Below are 19,591 nucleotides of genomic sequence, written 5' to 3' on the forward strand. Positions count from 1 at the left end.
GTACATAAATTTCTATTGGGCTCCACTTTGGCATTGCAACAAATGACACAGGTATCATCCTCTGAATCAGACATGTTTAACACACTAGCAAATAAACTTGTAACTTGGAAATACAATTCAATTAGAATAATATTAAAACGTACTGTGCCTTTAAGAAGCACAGAAGATCTATGACAGTTGAAAATTAATAAATTGAAACAGTTATAGCCTCAATCCTTGTAAATAACACAACTTTAGCAAAGGTTTAATCCCATTAGCAAAGATAACAAATTCTGAAAGCAGGAAACAAATTACAGAATAAACGTTTTTTATCTCAGTCAAACTATAATTCTCACAGCTCTGCTGAGAGAAATTACCTCCCTCAAAATAAGTTTTGAAGACCCCTGAGCTCTGTAGAGATGAACCGGATCATGCAGGGAATACAATGAGTTGCTGACTGAAATATTTGATGTGTAGTAAAAGCGCCAAAAAACGGCCCCTCCCCCTCACACACAGCAGTGAGGGAGAACAGAAACTGTCAGAAAACAGATTAAGCAACTGCCAAGTGGAAAAATAGTGCCCAAACATTTATTCACTCAGTACCTCAGTAAATGAAAACGATTTTACATTCCAGCAAAAACGTTAAACATAATCTCTAGTTATTAAACAGCTTTATGTATTTCTTACAGTGTAATTCTAGTGAAGTACCATTCCCCAGAATACTGAAGTGTAAAGTATACATACATGACATTATATCGGTATGGCAGGATTTTCTCATCAATTCCATTGTCAGAAAATAAAAACTGCTACATACCTCTATGCAGATTCATCTGCCCGCTGTCCCCTGATCTGAAGTTTACCTCTCCTCAGATGGCCGAGAAACAGCAATATGATCTTAACTACTCCGGCTAAAATCATAACAAAAACTCTGGTAGATTCTTCTTCAAACTCTGCCAGAGAGATAATAACACACTCCGGTGCTATTTTAAAATAACAAACTTTTGATTGAAGATATAAAACTAAGTATAATCACCATAGTCCTCTCACACATCCTATCTAGTCGTTGGGTGCAAGAGAATGACTGGGAGTGACGTAGAGGGGAGGAGCTATATGCAGCTCTGCTGGGTGAATCCTCTTGCACTTCCTGTTGGGGAGGAGTAATATCCCAGAAGTAATGATGACCCGTGGACTGATCACACTTAACAGAAGAAAGCTTAGATTTAGAGGACACGTCCGCAGACCAAGATTTTAACCATAAGGCTCTGCGCGCTAAAATGGAAAATCCTGCATTCTTATCCGCCAATTTGGCGATCTGAAAAGCGTCATCCGTAACAAAAGAATTAGCCAGCTTAAGGGCCTTAATTCTATCCATTATTTCCTCCAAAAGGAGTCTCAGTCTTAAGAGACTCTTCTAAGGCGTCAAACCAAAAGACAGCCGCAGTCGTGACTGGTACAATGCAGGCCGTTGGTTGTAATAGGAAACCTTGATGAACAAATATCGTCTTTAGAAGACCCTTCAGTTTTTTATCCATAGGGTCCTTGAAAGCACAACTGTCCTCAATAGGGATAGTCGTACGCTTATCCAGAGTAGAGATAGCTCCCTCCACCTTAGGGATCGTCTGCCAAGAGTCCTGAACGGTGTCAGCTATAGGGTACATTTTCTTAAAAATAGAGGAAGGTGAGAACGGGATACCCGGTCTTTCCCATTCCCGTGTGACAATTTCCATAATTTTCATAGGAACCGGAAAGACATCAGAGTAAGAAGGAACTTCTAAGTATTTGTCCATCTTACACAATTTCTCTGGAGGTACCCCAATAGAGTCACAGTCGTCCAGAGTTATCAAACCCTCCCGCAGCAACAGTTGGAGGTGTTTAAGTTTAAATCTGAAGGACATGACGTCCGAATCTTTCTGAGTTAATGCACTTCCTGAGTCAGACAGCTCCCCCTCAGAAAGGGTCTCCCTAACCCCCAACTCAGATCCCTGGGAGGGGATATCGGAAATAGCCATCAAAGCATCAGAAGTCGCAGAAACCACATGGGTTTCTGTCCCGCTGCGTTTGCCTTGTAACCCTGGCAACTTGGATAAAACTTCTGTGAGAGTAGATGACATAACTGCAGCCATATCCTGCAAAGTGAAGGAAGTAGACGCCGTTGAAGAACATGGCGTCGTTTGAGCGGGCGTTAAAGGCTGTGACGCTTGGGGAGAAAGTTGCGGCATACCCTGAATCTCATCAGTCTGAGCGCATTCTTTAGACATATCTTTATTAAAAATATTTCTCTTTACATTGTAAGGCTCTCTCAATACAAGAGTCACAAAGTGTAACAGGGGGTTCCACAATGGCATCTAAACACATGGGATATGTACATTGTTCAAGATCATCCATGATAGCAGAAGTACAAAAACACTACCTAACTTGGTCGTGAGGCAGACAAAAGGTATATATCTATATGCTTGAAAAAATATATATAACCATATACTTAAAGAAAAAAATAGTGCACTGTTTCTTTAACATTATTTGAAAAGAAAAACACATAAACAGAATAAATTAGCAAGTGACGTTTCCGTGCAGGAAGACACTTATTTTCACAAAACAAAATCAGAAACTTATCAGTCACCTTGTCGCTCCTACCTGCCTCCACTGACCAAGTTTAAGTCCCTGTACCGGTGTGTCTAAGATCGCTTGAGTAAGCGTAGGAACAAGCGCACCTAGAGGCCGTAATGATGATCGGAACACATCCAGCAACGACTGCGTGAAAGCGTGCCAAGACAATGCCCCGCCCATCATGGGTGACCGAACCCGGGAAATTAAGACACGCCCATACAGGTCAAAGCCCCGGACTCTATTAGGCACGAACCTCCTATAGCTTTGTAACTCTCCCAACGTCAGCCTTTCATCATCAGAGGAGAAAACATAATTTATGTAAGAACTTACCTGATAAAATTAATTTCTTTCATATTGGCAAGAGTCCATGAGTTAGTGACATATGGGATATACAATCCTACCAGGAGGGGCAAAGTTTCCAAAACCTCAAAATGCCTATAAATACACCCCTCACCACACCCACAATTCAGTTTAACGAATAGCCAAGCAGCGGGGTGATAAAGAAAGGAGTAGAAAGCATCAACAAAGGAAATTTGGAAATAATTGCGCTTTATACAAAAAATCATAACCACCATAAAAATGGTGGACCTTATGGACTCTTGCCAATATGAAAGAAATGAATTTATCAGGTAAGTTCTTACATAAATTATGTTTTCTTTCATGTAATTGGCAAGAGTCCATGAGCTAGTGACATATGGGATGTCAATACCCAAGATGTGGAGTCTTCCACTCAAGAGTCACTAGAGAGGGAGGGAATAAAAACAGCCATATTCCGCTGAAAAACTTAATCCACAACCCAAAAAAATAAGTTCATTTTCATTTTTGAAAGAAAAACACAAATCAAAAGCAGAAGAATCAAACTGAAACAGCTGCCTGAAGAACTTTTTTCTATCAAAAACTGCTTCCGAAGAAGTAAATACATCAAAACGGTAGAATTTAGTAAATGTATGCAGAGGACCAAGTCGCCGCTTTGCATATCTGATCAACTGAAGCTTCATTCTTAGAAGCCCACGAAGTGGAGACTGATCTAGTAGAATGAGATGTAATTCTCTGAGGTGGGGCCTGACCCGACTCCAAATAAGCTTGATGAATCAAAAGTTTCAACCAAGAAGCCAAGGAAATTGCAGAAGCCTTCTGACCTTTCCTAGGACCAGAAAATAAAACAAATAGACTGGAAGTCTTCCTGAAATCTTTAGTAGCTTCCACATAATATTTCAAAGCTCTTACCACATCCAAATAATGTAAGGATCTTTCCAAAGAATTCTTAGGATTGGGACACAAGGAAGGGACAACAATTTCTCTACTAATGTTGTTAGAATTCACAACCTTAGGTAAAAATTGAAAAATAGTCTGCAAAACTGCCTTATCCTGATGAAAAATCAGAAAAGGAGACTCACAAGAAAGAGCAGATAGCTCAGAAAGTCTTCTAGCAGAAGAGATGGCCAAAAGGAACAACACTTTCCAAGAAAGTAGTTTAATGTCCAAAGAATGCATAGGTTCAAATGGAGGAGCCTGTAAAGCCCTCAGAACCAAATTAAGACTCCAAGGAGGAGAAATTGATTTAATAACAGGCTTAATACGAACTAAAGCCTGTACAAAACAGTGTACATCAGGAAGTATAGCAATCTTTCTGTGAAATAAAGCAGAAAGAGCAGAGATTTGTCCTTTCAAGGAACAGGCAGACAAACCCTTATCCAAACCATCCTGAAGAAACTGTAAAATTCTAGGAATTCTAAAAGAATGCCAGGAGAATTTATGAGAAGAACACCATGAAATGTAAGTCTTCCAAACTCTATATTAAATCTTTCTAGAGACAGATTTACGAGCTTGTAAAATAGTATTAATCAGTCAGAGAAACCTCTATGACTTCGAAATAAGCTTTCAAATTCCATTCCTTCAAATTTAATGATTTGAGATCCTGATGGAAAAAACGGACCTTGAGATAGTAGGTCTGGCCGTAACGGAAGTGGCCAAGGCGGGCAACTGGACATCCGAACCAGATCCGCATACCAAAACCTGTGTGGCCATGCTGGAGCCACCAGCAACACAAAAGACTGTTCCATGATGATTTTGGAGATCACTCTTGGAAGGAGAACTAGAGGCGGGAAGATGTAATCAGGATGATAAAACCAAGGAAGTGTCAGCGCATCCACTGCTTCCGCCTGAACATCCCTGGACAGGTATCTGGGAAGTTTTTTGTTAAGATGAGAGGCCATGAGATCTATCTCTGGAAGACCCCACATCTGAACAATCTGAGAAAACACATCTGGATGGAGAGACCACTCCCCTGGATGCAAAGACTGGCGGATGAGATAATCCACCTCCCAATTGTCTACACCTGGGATATGCACCGCAGAGATTAGACAGGAGCTGAATTCCGCCCAAGCAAGTATCCGAGATACTTGAAAAACCTTAATCCGCCCCTTACCAGCTGAGCTGGAATGAGGGCCGCACATTCATGCAGACTTAGGGGCTGACTTTGGTTTCCTAAATGGCTTGGATTTATTCCAATTTGAGGAAGGCTTCCAATTGGAAGCAGATTCCTTGGGAGGAGGATTGAGTTTTTGTTCCTTATTCTGACGAAAGGAACGAAAACGGTTAGAAGCCTTAGATTTACCCTTAGGTTTTTTTATCCTGAGGCAGAAAAACTCCTTTTCCTCCAGTAATAGTTGAAATAATAGAATCCAACTGAGAACTAAATAAATCATTACCTTGGAAAGAAAGCGATAGTAATCTAGATTTAGATGTCATATCAGCATTCCAAGATTTAAGCCACAAAGCTCTTCTAGCTAATACAGCTAAAAACATGGATCTAACATCAATTTTGATCATATCAAAAATGGCATCACAAATAAAATGATTAGCATGTTGCAGTAAGCGAATAATGCTAGATATGTCAGGATCCAATTCTTGTTGCGCTAAATTCTCCAACCAAAAAGTTGAGGCAGCCGCAACATCAGCCAAAGAAATAGCAGGTCTGAGAAGATGACCTGAATATAAATAGGCCTTTCTTAGATAAGATTCAAGCTTCCTATCTAAAGGATCCTTAAAGGAAGTGCTATCTTCCATAGGAATAGTAGTACGTTTAGCAAGAGTAGAAATAGCCCCATCAACTTTGGGGATTTTTTTCCCAAAACTCTATAGATTTTGCTGGTAAAGGATACAATTTTTTAAACCTTGAAGAAGGAATAAAAGAAGTACCTGGCTTATTCCATTCCCTAGAAATCATAATCGGAAATAGCCTCAGGAATAGGAAAAACCCCTGGGGAAACCACAGGATGTTTAAAAACAGCATTTAAAAGTTTATTAGACTGAACGTCAATAGGACTGGTTACCTCAATATCCAAAGTAATTAACACTTCTTTTAATAAAGAACGCATATACTCTATTTTATATAAATAAGTAGATTTGTCAGTGTCAATGTCTGAGGAAGGATCTTCTGTCTCAGATAGATCCTCATCAGAAGAGGATAAATTATTATGTTGTTTTTGAAATTTCAACAGGCAAATGGGAAGTTTTAAAAGACCTTTTACGTTTATTAGAAGGTGGAAATGCAGACAAAGCCTTCAGAATAGAATCAGAAACAAATTCTTTAAAATTTACAGGTATATCATGCACATTAGAAGTTGAAGGAACTGCAACTGGCAATGTACTATTACTGATTGAAACACTATCTGCATGTAAAAGTTTATCATCACAACTATTACAAATGACATTCGGTGAAATAATTTCTACACTTTTACAACAAATGCACTTAGCTTTGGTAGAACCGATGTCAGGCAGCAATGTTCCAGCAGAAACTTCTGAGACAGGATCAGATTGGGACATCTTGCACAATGTAAGAGAAAAAAACAACATATAAAGCAAAATTATCTATTTCCTTATATGACAGTTTCAGGAATGGGAAAAAATGCAAAAGCATAGGCCTCTGATAGAGAAAAAAGCAAGAGGCAAACATCAATGGGGTATTGAAATAATGAAAAAATTTGGCGCCAAGTATGACGCACAACGTAACGTAAACTTTTTTTTTTGGGCACCAAAAATAACCGGAAATGACACGCTCGCGTCACTAATGACGCTGCCGTGTGAAAGGTCTCGGCATCACGTATGACGCCGGAAATGACGAAGTTGCGTCATAAACGTATTTTTTTGCGCCAAAAATATTTTCGCGCCAAGGACGCAATAAAGTTTAGCATTTGACGCACCCGTGGGCCTAACACTCGCAATAGCAAGAAGTAGTCAATTGAAAAAAAGACTAAACCCCAGGTAAGAAATAAATTTCTTAAAATGTTTATATTCCCCAAATATGAAACTGACAGTCTGCTGAAGGAAATACATGAACCTGACTCATGGCAAATATAAGTACAATACATATATTTAGAACTTTATATAAATGCCTAAAGTGCCAAACCATAGCTGAGGTGTCTTAAGTAATAAAAAACATACTTGCCAAAAGACACCCATCCACATATAGCAGATAGCCAAACCAGCACTAAAACAGTTATTAGTAGAGGTAATGGTAAAATGAGAGTATGTCATCGATCTGAAAAGGGAGGTAGGAGATGAATCTCTACGACCGATAACAGAGCACCTATGAAATAGTCCCCCGTTAGGGAAATCATTGTATTCAAATAAGTGATACTCCCTTCATGTCCCTCTGACCTTCGCTGTACTCAGAGGAATCGGGCTTCAACAATGCTGAGAAGCGCTTAACGTAGAAATCTTAGCACAAACTTACTTCACCACCTCCATAGGAGGCAAAGTTTGTAAAACTGAATTGTAGGTGTGGTGAGGGGTGTATGTATAGGCATTTTGAGGTTTGGGAAACTTTGCCCCTCCTGGTAGGATTGTATATCCCATATGTCACTAGCTCATGGACTCTTGCCAATTACATGAAAGAAATCGCCCGTATATATTAAAATAACATATATAACATCCCAGCGCTTCTAGGTTAATCATGCTAGTGTGTCTGAATAAAGTCTTTCACGTACTGCTTTCTTACATCCCAGCGCTTCTAGGTTAATTTCAGTTGCTAAAGTGTCTGGATAAAGCTCTATGTTGGTTCCCATACTTCTTATTACTAATGAGGACTGACATATTAGCGACAGGAAGCCTTAACATAGCCCCTGAAGAAAAAATAAAAGCACAGTTAGTTCTGAGATATGTCACTCTTTTTCTTACAGTGCAAAGCCCCATAAATAAACTGTACTTACCTGCATGCTGAGGAACAGCATGAGAGACTCACAGTGCCAGGGGTTCCAACCATTCCTCCTGAGGTCCTGTGAATATAGAAGGGTCTTAGTTAAAGTTTCTCTAAGACCATTACAGAATAGCAGCATCAGTATGGGAGGCACAGAGGGGCCAAAACCCCTCCAGTTCCCAGAAAAAACATAATCCAGAGGCTGCTCTGTAGAAAAAGAGTACACTTTGGCACCATTAGAAAATAAAAAACTCTTGCTTGAAGAATCTAAACTAACACCTCACTTTACCTCTTCCTATCACTAACGCAGGCAAAGAGAATGACTGGGTTGGGGGGGAAGGGAGGAGCCATTAATGCAGCTCTGCTGTGGAGCTCTTTGCCTCCTCCTGCTGACCAGGAGGCGATATCCCATAAGGATGAAATCCGTGGACTCTTAATATCTTGTAAAAGAAAGGGCATTATATATATATATATATATTCCACTTTTAATTTGTTTGACAGTATTGCATTTCAACATCTCGTAGCGGCAGCAACATCAGACACAACTTCATTGTCAGAATCTGCTCCCTCTTAGTGCGTATGTTGCTGATTGACATTTCCTAATTAACATATGTGGAGTGCAATTACGTCATACAGAGCATGCACACTCAGAGGTAGCAGATTCTGACAAAGGAGCCGAATCTGATAGAACACCGGCTGGAAAACTTTTCTGTGTAGAACACTACTCAACAGTACGCATGTGTCTTGTGCGATCTGGTAGCAATGTTTGCAACAATGTATAATATTTTTTTTTACGTCATACACTTTGTATGAAAGATCTGAATGTTACATTTTTTCTTCCATCAAGTAGAGAATATTGTTTTAATGAAAAAAAAATAAAAAAATGTCAAGTTAAAGTGATTGTTAAGTATAACAATACTGGGCAGTATATAAATGTAATCTTTAAAACAGGGGCACTTTCATCTTAAAATTTTGAGAGACGCTTGGTTTTTAAAATATTATTTATGGTAAACATACCGCCGTTCCTCTGCCCGCATCTGCTACCTTCTTTAGCAACGCCAAAGGGGGCATGCAACGATTGCAGGAAGCCGGATTCGTCATCGATGTGCTAAAGAAGGTAGGCGATGCGGGCGGAGGAACGGCGGTATGTTTACCATAAGTAATATTTTAAAAACAAAGTGTCTTTCAAAATTTTAATAAACATACCTTTGTTCCTCCACCCGCATCTCTTACCTTCTTTAGCATATAGATGACAAATCCGGCTTCCTCCAATTGTTGCATGCCCCCTTTGGTGTCCAGCTCGTGGGGCACGCAACGATTGAAGGAAGCCGGATTAGTCACAGATATGCTAAAGGTGGTAGGAGATGCGAGCGGAGGAACGGCGGTATGCTTACCATAACTAAGAAGAAAATATTTTTAAAAGCGTCTGTCAAAATTTTTATAAATGAAAGTGGCCCTATTTTAAAGAATACATTTATATAATGTCCAGTATTGTGTTATACTTTACAATCACTTTAAAGCAGTTTGCATTTAAAACAAAGCTATTACTGCAGTATTAGTTTTGCACTTTCTACTAATTCTCACTGGCTTGTGGAGAGGGAAACACTTTTGCAAGTATAGCAAGGAATAAATACATTCTAAACCTTGCTTCATTCTGCACTAGTAATTGCTTAAAAGGGACACAGTAGTCAGAAAAAGTAAAATGTTTGAAAAAACTAAATTTATGCTTACCAGATAAATCCCTTTCTTTCCTGACAGGGAGAGTCCACAACTTAATTTCTTACTGTTGAGAAATACACCTGGAGGAGGCAAAGAAACCCCAGCCAAAGCCTTAAAGGGACATGAAACCCAAAAAAATTATTTCATGATTCAGATAGAGAATACAATTTTAAACAACTTTCTAATTTACTTCCATTATCTAATCTGTTTTATTCTCTTGGTATCATTTGTTGAAGGAGCAGCCGTGCACTACTGGTTTCTAACTGAACACATGGGTGAGCCAATGACCATCAGTTTATATATGCAGCCACTAATTAACAGCTAGAACCTAGGTTCTCTGCTGCACATGAACTTTCCTAGATAAAGATTTCAGCAAAGGATAACAAGAGAAAGAAGCAAATTAGATAATAGAAATAAATTGGAAAGTTGTTTGAAATTGTATTCTCTATCTGAATCATGAAAGAAAAATGTTGGGTTTCATGTCCCTTTAAATATCCCTCCTACTTCCCCTATCCCCCCCAGTCATTCGGCCATAAACGAGGAAAAGTAGGAGAAACAGGGTATTAAAGGTGCCAGAAGAAAACAAAAAAGGGAGCCACCAAAACAAAGACTAACTTACGGGCGGCGTTGTGGACTCTCCCTGCCAGGAAAGAAAGGAAATGATCTGGTAAGCATACATTTTGTTTTCTTTCCATAAGGCAGGGAGAGTCCACAACTTCATTCCTTACTGTTGGGAAAACAATACCCAGGCTCCAGAGGACACTGAAAGAATAACGGGAGGGAAAAAAAAAAAAAAAAAAAAAAGAGGCGGGCCCTAATCTGAGGTCATCACAGCCTGCAAAACCTGTCCCCCGAAAGCTGCTTCAGCCGAAGCAAACACATCAAACTTGTAAAATTTAGAAAAACTATGTAAGGAGGACCAGGTAGCCGCCATACAAATTTGATCCATTGAGGCTTCATTCTTAAAAGCCCAGAAAAAAGCTACTGCTCTAGTGGAATGAGCCGTAATCCTCTGTTGGCTGCTGTTCCGCTGTCTCATAAGCTAGGCGGATGACATTCAACCAGAAAGACAGGGAAGAAGTAGTGGCCTTCTGAAACCTACGTTTACCTGCATAGATGACAAACAAAGATGAAAATTGTCTGAACTCCTTAATAGCCTGAAGGTAGAACTTCAAGGCACGAACCACATCTAAAATTGTGAAGCAAACATTCTTTCGCCGAAGGAGGATTGGGACACAAGGAAGGAACAACAATCTCTTGATTAATGTTGCAATCTGACACCATCTTAGGAAGGAAACCTAACTTAGTATGTAAAACCACCTTATCGGCATGAAAAACAAGGTAAGGAGGTCACATTGCAAGGCAGAAAACTCAGACTCTGTGAGCAGAAGCAATAGCCAATAGAAACAAAACCTTCCAAGATAACAGTTTAATGTCAACATTATGCATAGGCTCAAACGGAACCTGCTGCAACACACAAAGAACAAGGTTGAGACTCCATGGCAAAGCCATCTTTCTAAACGCAGGTCTGATCCTAGTCAGGGCCTTAAAGGACTGCACATCCGGAAGCTCAGCTAATCACTTGTGCAGCAACACCAACAGGGCCAATATCTGTCCCTTCAGGGAACTAGCAGATAGACCCTTCTCCGGTCCATCCTGGAGAAAAGATAAAATTCTGGCAACTTTAACCTTATGCCAAGAAAAAAACTACACTCCTTACACCAGTGCAGGAAAGTCCGCCACACCTTATGGTAGATGCATCGAGTAAATGGCTTACGAGCTTGTATCAAGGTGTCGATGACACTCTCAGAGAAACCTCTCCTGGCTAAGACTAAGCGTTCAATGTCCACGCAGTCCGCCTCAGATAATCTAGATTTTGATGAAGGAAAGGACCTTGTATCAGCAGGTCCCTGTGACAAGGTAACCTCCACAGAGGAGATGAGGACATCCCCACCAGATCCTTGAATCAAGTCCTTCACGGCCAGGATGGAGCAATTAGAATCACCAATGCTTGCTCCTGTTTGATGCGGGCCACCACACGAGGGAGAAGAGGTAATGGAGGAAATAGATTTGAGTATGAACCTCCATGGAACCGCAAGGGCATCTGTTAGAACAGCTTGAGGATCCCTCGATCCGTACTTTGGTAGCTTGGCATTGAGCCGGGAGGCCATGAGGTCTATCTCAGGCATCCCCCATCTGCTGCATATCTCTGCAAAGACCTCGGGTGGAGAGACCATTCCCCCAAGGTGAAAGAATTGCCTGCTGAGGAAATCTGCTTCCCAGTTGTCCACACCCGGGATGTGGAATCGCTGACAGCGTACAGTTGTGAGCCTCTGCCCATTCTAGCATTTGAGATACCTCTCTCATCGCTATGGAACTTCTCGTTTCTGATGGTTGATATAGGCTACCAGTTATATTGTCTGATTGGATTCTGATAAATTGGGACGATCCCAGGAGGGGCCAAGCCTTCAGAGCATTGAAGATTGCCCGGAGTTCCAAGATATTGATCGGAAGAGTAGATTCCTCCTGAGTCCACAGCCCTTGTGCCTTCCTAGCACCCCAAACGGCTACCCAGCCAGATAGACTGGCGTCCTGGAGAACGTTCTGGGAGATTGTGACTACGAAGCACGTGCCTTGGGACAAGTGATCTTGACAGAGACACCAAGAGCCAGTCTCTCGGCAGGCTGTTCAGTACTATCTGTTGTGACAGATCGGAATGGTCACCGTTCCACTGTCTCGGCATGCATAGCTGTAAAGGTCTGAGATGGAATCTGGCAAAGGGGATGATGTCCATACAAGACACCATGAGTCCAATCACCTCCATACACTGGGCCACAAAAGATCTCAGAGAGGCCTGCTGTAGTTAGCTTGCAATGTCTCTGATCTGTGAGAAAGATCTTCATGGACACCGAATCTATAACTGTGCCTAGGAAATTCACTCTGGTATTTGGAGTAAGAAAACTCTTTTCCAAGTTTATCTTCCATCCATGTAACCGAAGAAGACTTAGAAGAAATTCTGAGTGATCCCTTGCTAGATAAAAAGATGGTGCCTGTACCAAGATATCGTCCAGGTAAGGAGCTACTGCTATACCTCTGGTTCTGGCAACCGCTACAGGGGTGTGGATTTTTTTTTTTTTTAAACTAAAGCGGGAGCCCAATCTACTTGTCCCTCATGACAATCTGCTTGTCATGATTCGTAAAATAATTTTACCTAAAACTGTATTTAAATAAGATTTTTATTGATAACAACTTAGGAGAAAGACCTAACAATACTTTAATGCATTCAACAAATGCAAGTAGGTAGTGAGATTAAACAGAACAGATTTCCAAAAGAGAATTGTACCTTAATATATATATATATATATATATATATATATATATATATATATATATATATATATATATATATATATATATATATATATATATATATATATATATATATATATATACACACACAACTTAATGGAGACGACCTCAAGGGACATTGAAGTAACGTAAAAGCATTTTTACATAGTTTAAAGGGACAGTCAACACCAGCATTTTAAATTGTTTAAAAATGTAGATAATGCCTTTATTACCCATTACCCAGTTTTGCATAACCAACAGTTATAATACACTTTTTACCTCTGTGATTACCTTGTAAGCCTCTGCAAACTGCCCCCTTATTTCAGTTCTTTTGACAGACTTGCATTTTTTTTTATCAATGCTGACTCCTAGGTAACTCCAAGTGTGAGCGATCTATATGACACACATTAACTAACACCCTCTAGTAGTGAAAAATAAGAAGTGGCCCTTAAGGTCTAAGAAATTAGCATACGAGCCTACCAACTAAGAATACCAAAAGAACTAAGCAAAATTGGTGATAAAAGTAAATTGGAATGTTAAGCTCAGGAGTGTTGCATGTGTATTAAAGTGAATGTCAATTTAAAGTGAATTTTAGAGTGAAATGTAAATTTTGATGAATTAAAGTGCCCTTGTTTTAATAGGATTATTAAAAACTGGGCACCGATTCATCTAATCTGACATTCACTTTAAGATGAGCTAGATATATCTATCATTACATGCCAGCACTACTGCCATATGTTCAACACATATGCACACTCCAGAGTGTACCTGGGTATGTTGTCATAGAAAGAACCTCAGTTTCCTTTAAAATGAGCCTTATTCCGCCAAATCATATGGAGAAAAATATATTTAGATCCACAGTGACAGGCATGCTTAGTTTGTCAGACTGAAGAGAACCTTCATGAGTCTGTCAATGACCACAATTTAAGGTCCCAACTTAGATTAAGAGACTGTGTAAATGCACTCAGTGTCAAACGGACACTCATCTACCCCACTCCAGTGCAATCAGTCACCCCATTTAATTTCATTGGGCCACCATTATGGGTCTGAAAAGGGTTTGAGCACTTGTGTCTAGAAGGGAACTCTGCTAAGGATTAGTTAATACAGTTTATTCCACAGTCTAGATGAAGTATCCACAGTCTAACACAGGCCACGTCAAGGGGTACAAGCTGGCAAGTTTAGAGAGGAATGCTGCTTTTATTATTTAAATACATAAATATCTGTATGATTTTTCTTATTTACATTTTTTTATTCAGCTGAACTTTGCGTGTTTTATAACTGAGGTTTTCCAGTGTTTTCTTTTACCAATCTCCTATCATTCTAGGATTTTTACTGAAAATATATTAAAATATTTTAAAATATAATCAGCATTTTTAAAAAATAGCCAATCTATACAGTTAGTTGCTCATGCAGGTGGAGAGACAGCACTTAAGCTTATACCGAGAGCCTCCCATAGTAACAGCGCACTTATTAAGAAAATTAGCCCAACAATTGCGCTGCCAGAGAGGGACACAGAAGTTGACCACTCACCTCCACTACTAATCTCCAACCAACACCGCACGCGGGGACTAGCTGGGAGGAGCTGAGACTTGAGATACGTGCTGAATTGGTGGCAAAGAAAAAAAAAGCCTTACCCCCTGCTGCGGTCTGCTTGTCCACATGCCCTGTATGTCCTGGGCGTCGGGCGATAGAAATTGTGCATCCCTGCGTCAGAAGAGCCCCCAGAACCTTCGTAAATATCCTTGGAGCAGTAGCTAAGCCAAACGGAAGTGCTATGAACTGGAAGTGTTAATCCAGAAAGGCGAACCTCAGGAACTGGAAATGTTCCCTGTAGATCGGCAGGTGAAGGCATGCATCCTTCATATCTATGGTAGTCAAACTATAAACTGTCCTTCCTGAAACAGGGGAAGGATTGATCCTATTGTCTCCATCTTGAAGGAGGGGACACTTAGAAATTTGTTTAGGCACTTCAAGTGCAGAATTGGACGAAAAGTTTCCTCCTTTTTGGGAACCACAGAGAGGTTTGAATAGAACCCAGACCTCTTTCAGATGCAGGTACCAAGATAATTACTCCTAAAAGGAGACTAGATCCGTACGCAATCTAAAAAGGCTGTCCTCTTCTCTGACCTTGTGGACAGTCTGGAGAGTAGGAATCTGCCCCTGGATGGATGAGATTTTAATCCTATTCGATATCCCTGAGATACGACCTCCAGAACCCAAGGGTCCTGGACATCCTGAAACCAAGCGTCTGCCCCCTACTCGATCTGATCCCAGATCAGGGGCCATCCCTTCATGCTGATTTGTTATCCGCAGGCTTTCTTGTCCGTTTGGACTTGTTCCAGGTCTGAGCAAGCTTCCAAGTGCTCTTTGGCTGCTTGGGTTTGGATGAAGATTGAGATTATTCGGATTTGTCCGAGCGAAAGGAGCAAAAATTAAAGGACTGACATCCTTTAGGCCTGTTCTTATTCTGAGGTAGGAAGGCACCTTTTCTCTGAAACCATAGAAATGATGGATCCGGACATGGTCCAAATAAGATCTTACCTTTGAAAGGAGTCTGGATTTAGAAGTCATATCCGCAAACCAAGACTTTAACCAGAGAGCATTGCAGGCTAGGACCGCAAATCCTGAAGCTTTAGCATTCAGGCGTACAATCTGCTTATTTGCATTACAGATGAAGGAATTAGCTACTCTTAAGGCTTTAAGTCTCTCCTGAATATCCTCAAGGGGAGATTCCACCTTGATAAGTTCTGACAGGGAGTCGAACTAGTATGTGGCAGACCCGGCCACTTCTGCCAGTTGAAAAAAAAATCTTGCATGTTGGAACATTCTCCTTAGGAAAGTTTCCAACTTCCTGTCCATAGGTTCTCTAAAGGAAGAGCTATCCTCAAGAGGGATAGTAGTATGCTTAGCTAGCGTCAAAATGGCACCATCCATCTTAGGGATGGCACCCCACAGCTCTAATTGAGAGTCAGGGACCATGAACAATTTTTTAAAAGAAGCCGAGGGAGAAAAGTATGTTCAGATTCTATCCCATTTGTTACTAATAATGTTCGCCATACGAACTGGGACCGGAAAAGTCTGTGGGACCTTCCTGTCTTCATAAACCGCGTCTAATTTAGGTATCTTAGGTTGCTCAGGTAGTTTAGCCTCTGGAACCTCTAGCATAGACAGAACCTCCTTCAGTAAAAAACACAGATGTTCAATCTTAAAGGGACAGTCAACCCAAAATTAGTTTTAACTTATATCTATAAAGTTGCCATAGATCTTTTTTACAAATATATCCCAGTTTTTACAGATATTCTGTTTGCAAGTAAAATCACTTACTTTTGCTGCCGCCGTTTGAAAATGTCTGTCTGGCTCCACCCCTTTTTCATCATCAGTGACATCATGAACTTCTTGTGTTCCCTGTAATTTTTCTATCTTACTCATAAATGGCTTTCGCGCATGCACAATGCACCTATTGTACTGTTGGCCAGGGAACTTAAGTTTTCGTAATATTCCCCTTCTGTAGTTTTTGCAGTATAAGTATCACCTCCAGCACTTACAAGATATAGTATAAAGCAGTTTGCTCATGTTGATTTTCTGAGATGTTTTGCAAACTGGTCTCCTTTTGTGCTAAACCTCCTGTTAATGTTTTAGCCATGGCAAGCCTCTCAGTCCCTTGCAAGTCACATTAGAAGCCGGTTTACTTAACGGCTGTGGCATGTTTCACATTTTTAAGTGAAACATGCCTCTCAATTGTGACAGCATTGTAGCGGTGCTCTGACAGGGATCCGAGTGTGGAAAAGCAAGCAGTGAAACTCGTCAACACTGATTGCTCAGGAGTGGTTAGATAAACAGTCTGGATGGCTTTGCAGAAAAACTTTACCACCATCTCCAGTCCTCTCTTGAAGGGAACATACCCATTACATGACTATCCAAATCTTCTGACACTTCTCTACCATCCTTCTCTAGTGACGAAAGGCAAAGAATGACTGGGGGAGGGGGGGATAGGGGAAGTGGGAGGGATATTTAAGCCTTTGGCTGGGGTGTCTTTGCCTCCTCTTCGTGGCCAGGTGCTGTATTTCCCAACAGTAAGGAATTAAGTCATGGACTCTCCCTGCCTTATGGAAAGAAAAGAATGACAATTAACATTTATGCAATATATATGTATTTCAAATGTTTCAGCTAAGTAGTTAAAATTGTGAGCAAACTTGCCTATGTTGTCATTTCCTGTTATGAGCTATATGGATACTATAGTAGTGTTCCTTCCCCACACAGTTTACTTTTTTCCTGTGCTCCGTAACTAGCTGTAGTATATGCATTGAACCACAAACTCGGCTACCACTGGCTGTAATAGTACTAGCAGTGCACAGTATACAGCAGAGTTTCTGTTTACATTAGCAGAAATAAAGTGTAGGGACACAAATGAGACAGAAGTTGCATCCCTGCCCTGAGAGACATGCTCTGTAGTTGATTGCAATTCTTGGACAGCCTGGGTTACCTTGGTAACAAACTAGTCTCTGCATTAAAGGGACAGTCTAGTCAAAATTAAACTTTCATGATTCAGATAGGGCATGCAAACTTTCAAAATTTACTTCTATTATCTAATTTGCTCAATTCTTTAGATATTATTTGTTGAAGAAATAGCAATGCACATGTGTGAGCCAATCACACAAGGCCTCTATGTGCAGCAACCAATTAGCAGCTATGAGCATATCTAGATATGCTTTTCAGCAAGTGATATCAAGAGAATGAAGCAAATTAGATAATAGAAGTAAATTAGAAAGTTGTTTAAAATGACATGCTCTTTCTAAATCACGAGAAATAAAAAATTGGGTTTCATGTCCCTTTAAGGGCAGCTGAAACTTACTACATTACTTACACTGCTCCCTGACAAGTTGTCTTATCTCCCAAAAGTAACTTTACTTAAAAGTTGTCTTATTTCTGTTAAACGGACCACTCAATACAGTAGAATTCCATAGTTAACAAGTACATAATAAAAAGACAATGCAATAGCACTTACTATGAATTTCAAATAAGCAGTAGATTTGTTTCTGACAAATGTATTTTTCTCCCACTTTCCAGGACCCTCATATCATGTGACAGACATCAGCCAATCACAGACTAGTATACCCTGTGAGCTTGTGCACATGCTCAGTAGGATCCAGAAAGTGTGAATATAAAAAGACTGTGCAGAATTTGATAATGGAAGTAAATTGTTAAGTGTCTTAAAATTGCTGCTCTTTCTGAATCATAAAAGTTTATTTTGACTTGAGTATCCCATGGCGAGACCGAAAACGGTTGCTTTCTATGGTGCACACAATATCCTTTACAAAAGCCACAACCCACAATTTGCCTTATTTGAAGGAGCCAATCTGGGCTTTAGGCCACAGCCAACATGGCTAGCCACTACCAAAGATAGTATATAGCAAATTGTTTAGAAGTTAATGGATAGAGCCGATTAAAGAGCCATATGTAGCAGAGTTAGCCTTGAGAAGTCAGTGTATTCCAAGTTCTGAGAATTAGAAAATACTCAATTTTCAGCGCTAGGTTACATTAAAAGGGGACAAAATAAATAATGAAAGTATGTTGTAAAGTGGTTTCATTGCACATAACTTAACATTTTATATACACACTAGTCCTAAAGCCCGTTCACACGGGCCGTGTTCGTTCGTTCTCTCTCTCTCTCTCTCTCTCTCTCTCGTGCGAACAGCTGTGCTGCCGGGTCCTCGCGCTGCTGCCGGGTGGGTGCGCGTGCTATCAGCTGCAAGTGTTTGTCTGAACTGCGCATGACGGCTTCAGACAAACTCTTGTCTTTTATAATATAGGATTTCCAGGTGTTGACTGACCCTTTAATCAGTGTTGACTCATTTTATCTCCCCAACTATAATCTATAAATATTTGTAACAGTGATCTTTTATAAAAAAAAAAAAAAAAAAAAAAAAAACCACACACATATACTACCCCAACACAGCACACAAACATGATGCACCAGTGACACATCATAGGCTTTTTCAATACATACCGAGACAAGAAAGCAGCTTGACAAGGAACCAGCAGAAGAACCAACTGTAAAAGCAGACCGAGACTTCTGATTTCCAGAGGAATCAATGTTAGATGTATCCGTAAACACTTCAGATTTCAGAGTTTGATTACTGGATTCCAGTGCTGCCCCCGTTTTATAGACAGAATCTGAATTGTGTCCTTGTGGCAAATTACAGTGCATTTTTTTATGATTATGGAAGATTTCATTATGTTTTGGGACCTCTGTGTGACAAACAGGTAATTCCGCAAACTGTGTGCCCTCATTCCTCTGTTCCAACAAATTATGAATTGGGTGCTCCGATATCACAGATTCATTAACAGTTGCCTTTGTAGCCATCAGTTCATTAAAAGAATGAAGTTCTTCATTAAAACTTTGATTGGTCCTTATGATTTCTGCAGAGGCCTGAAATACTGGAGGGATAGAACTGGTCTCACATTCAGGAAGGTTTCTAGGGAAAGAAAGATGATTTTGTGGACTAGGTGTATGCCTGTTTAAAAGGACAGATCCACAGATCAGGTAATGGGATAATTCCTGATTCATACTGCTCAACTCTGGATCATTTAGAGTGTGCTCAATATTCAAAGGATGAAATGATGAGGAGGTATCTGTCCAGAAAAAAAATATAAAAACACTAAAATGAATTGCATCAGAATTGAAAGCACACAATATAAATTTCCATATAGTGTCTCAGTTCCTTAATGGGACATACACTA

At 40.1% G+C, this 19,591-nt stretch overlaps 1 protein-coding gene across 1 annotated transcript in view; it reads right to left on the reverse strand.

Moving 5' to 3' along the window:
• Nucleotides 1–19,591, reverse strand: part of CEP295 (centrosomal protein 295) — a 287,500-nt gene that overhangs the window by 140,269 nt on the left and 127,640 nt on the right. The window contains exon 25 of the mRNA XM_053708621.1: nucleotides 18,858–19,483. Coding sequence (XP_053564596.1) covers nucleotides 18,858–19,483 — 626 coding nt within the window. The remainder of the gene's footprint in view (nucleotides 1–18,857; nucleotides 19,484–19,591) is intronic.

Source organism: Bombina bombina, chromosome 3, assembly GCF_027579735.1.
Source record: "Bombina bombina isolate aBomBom1 chromosome 3, aBomBom1.pri, whole genome shotgun sequence".
NCBI classification, from domain to species: Eukaryota; Metazoa; Chordata; class Amphibia; order Anura; family Bombinatoridae; genus Bombina; species Bombina bombina.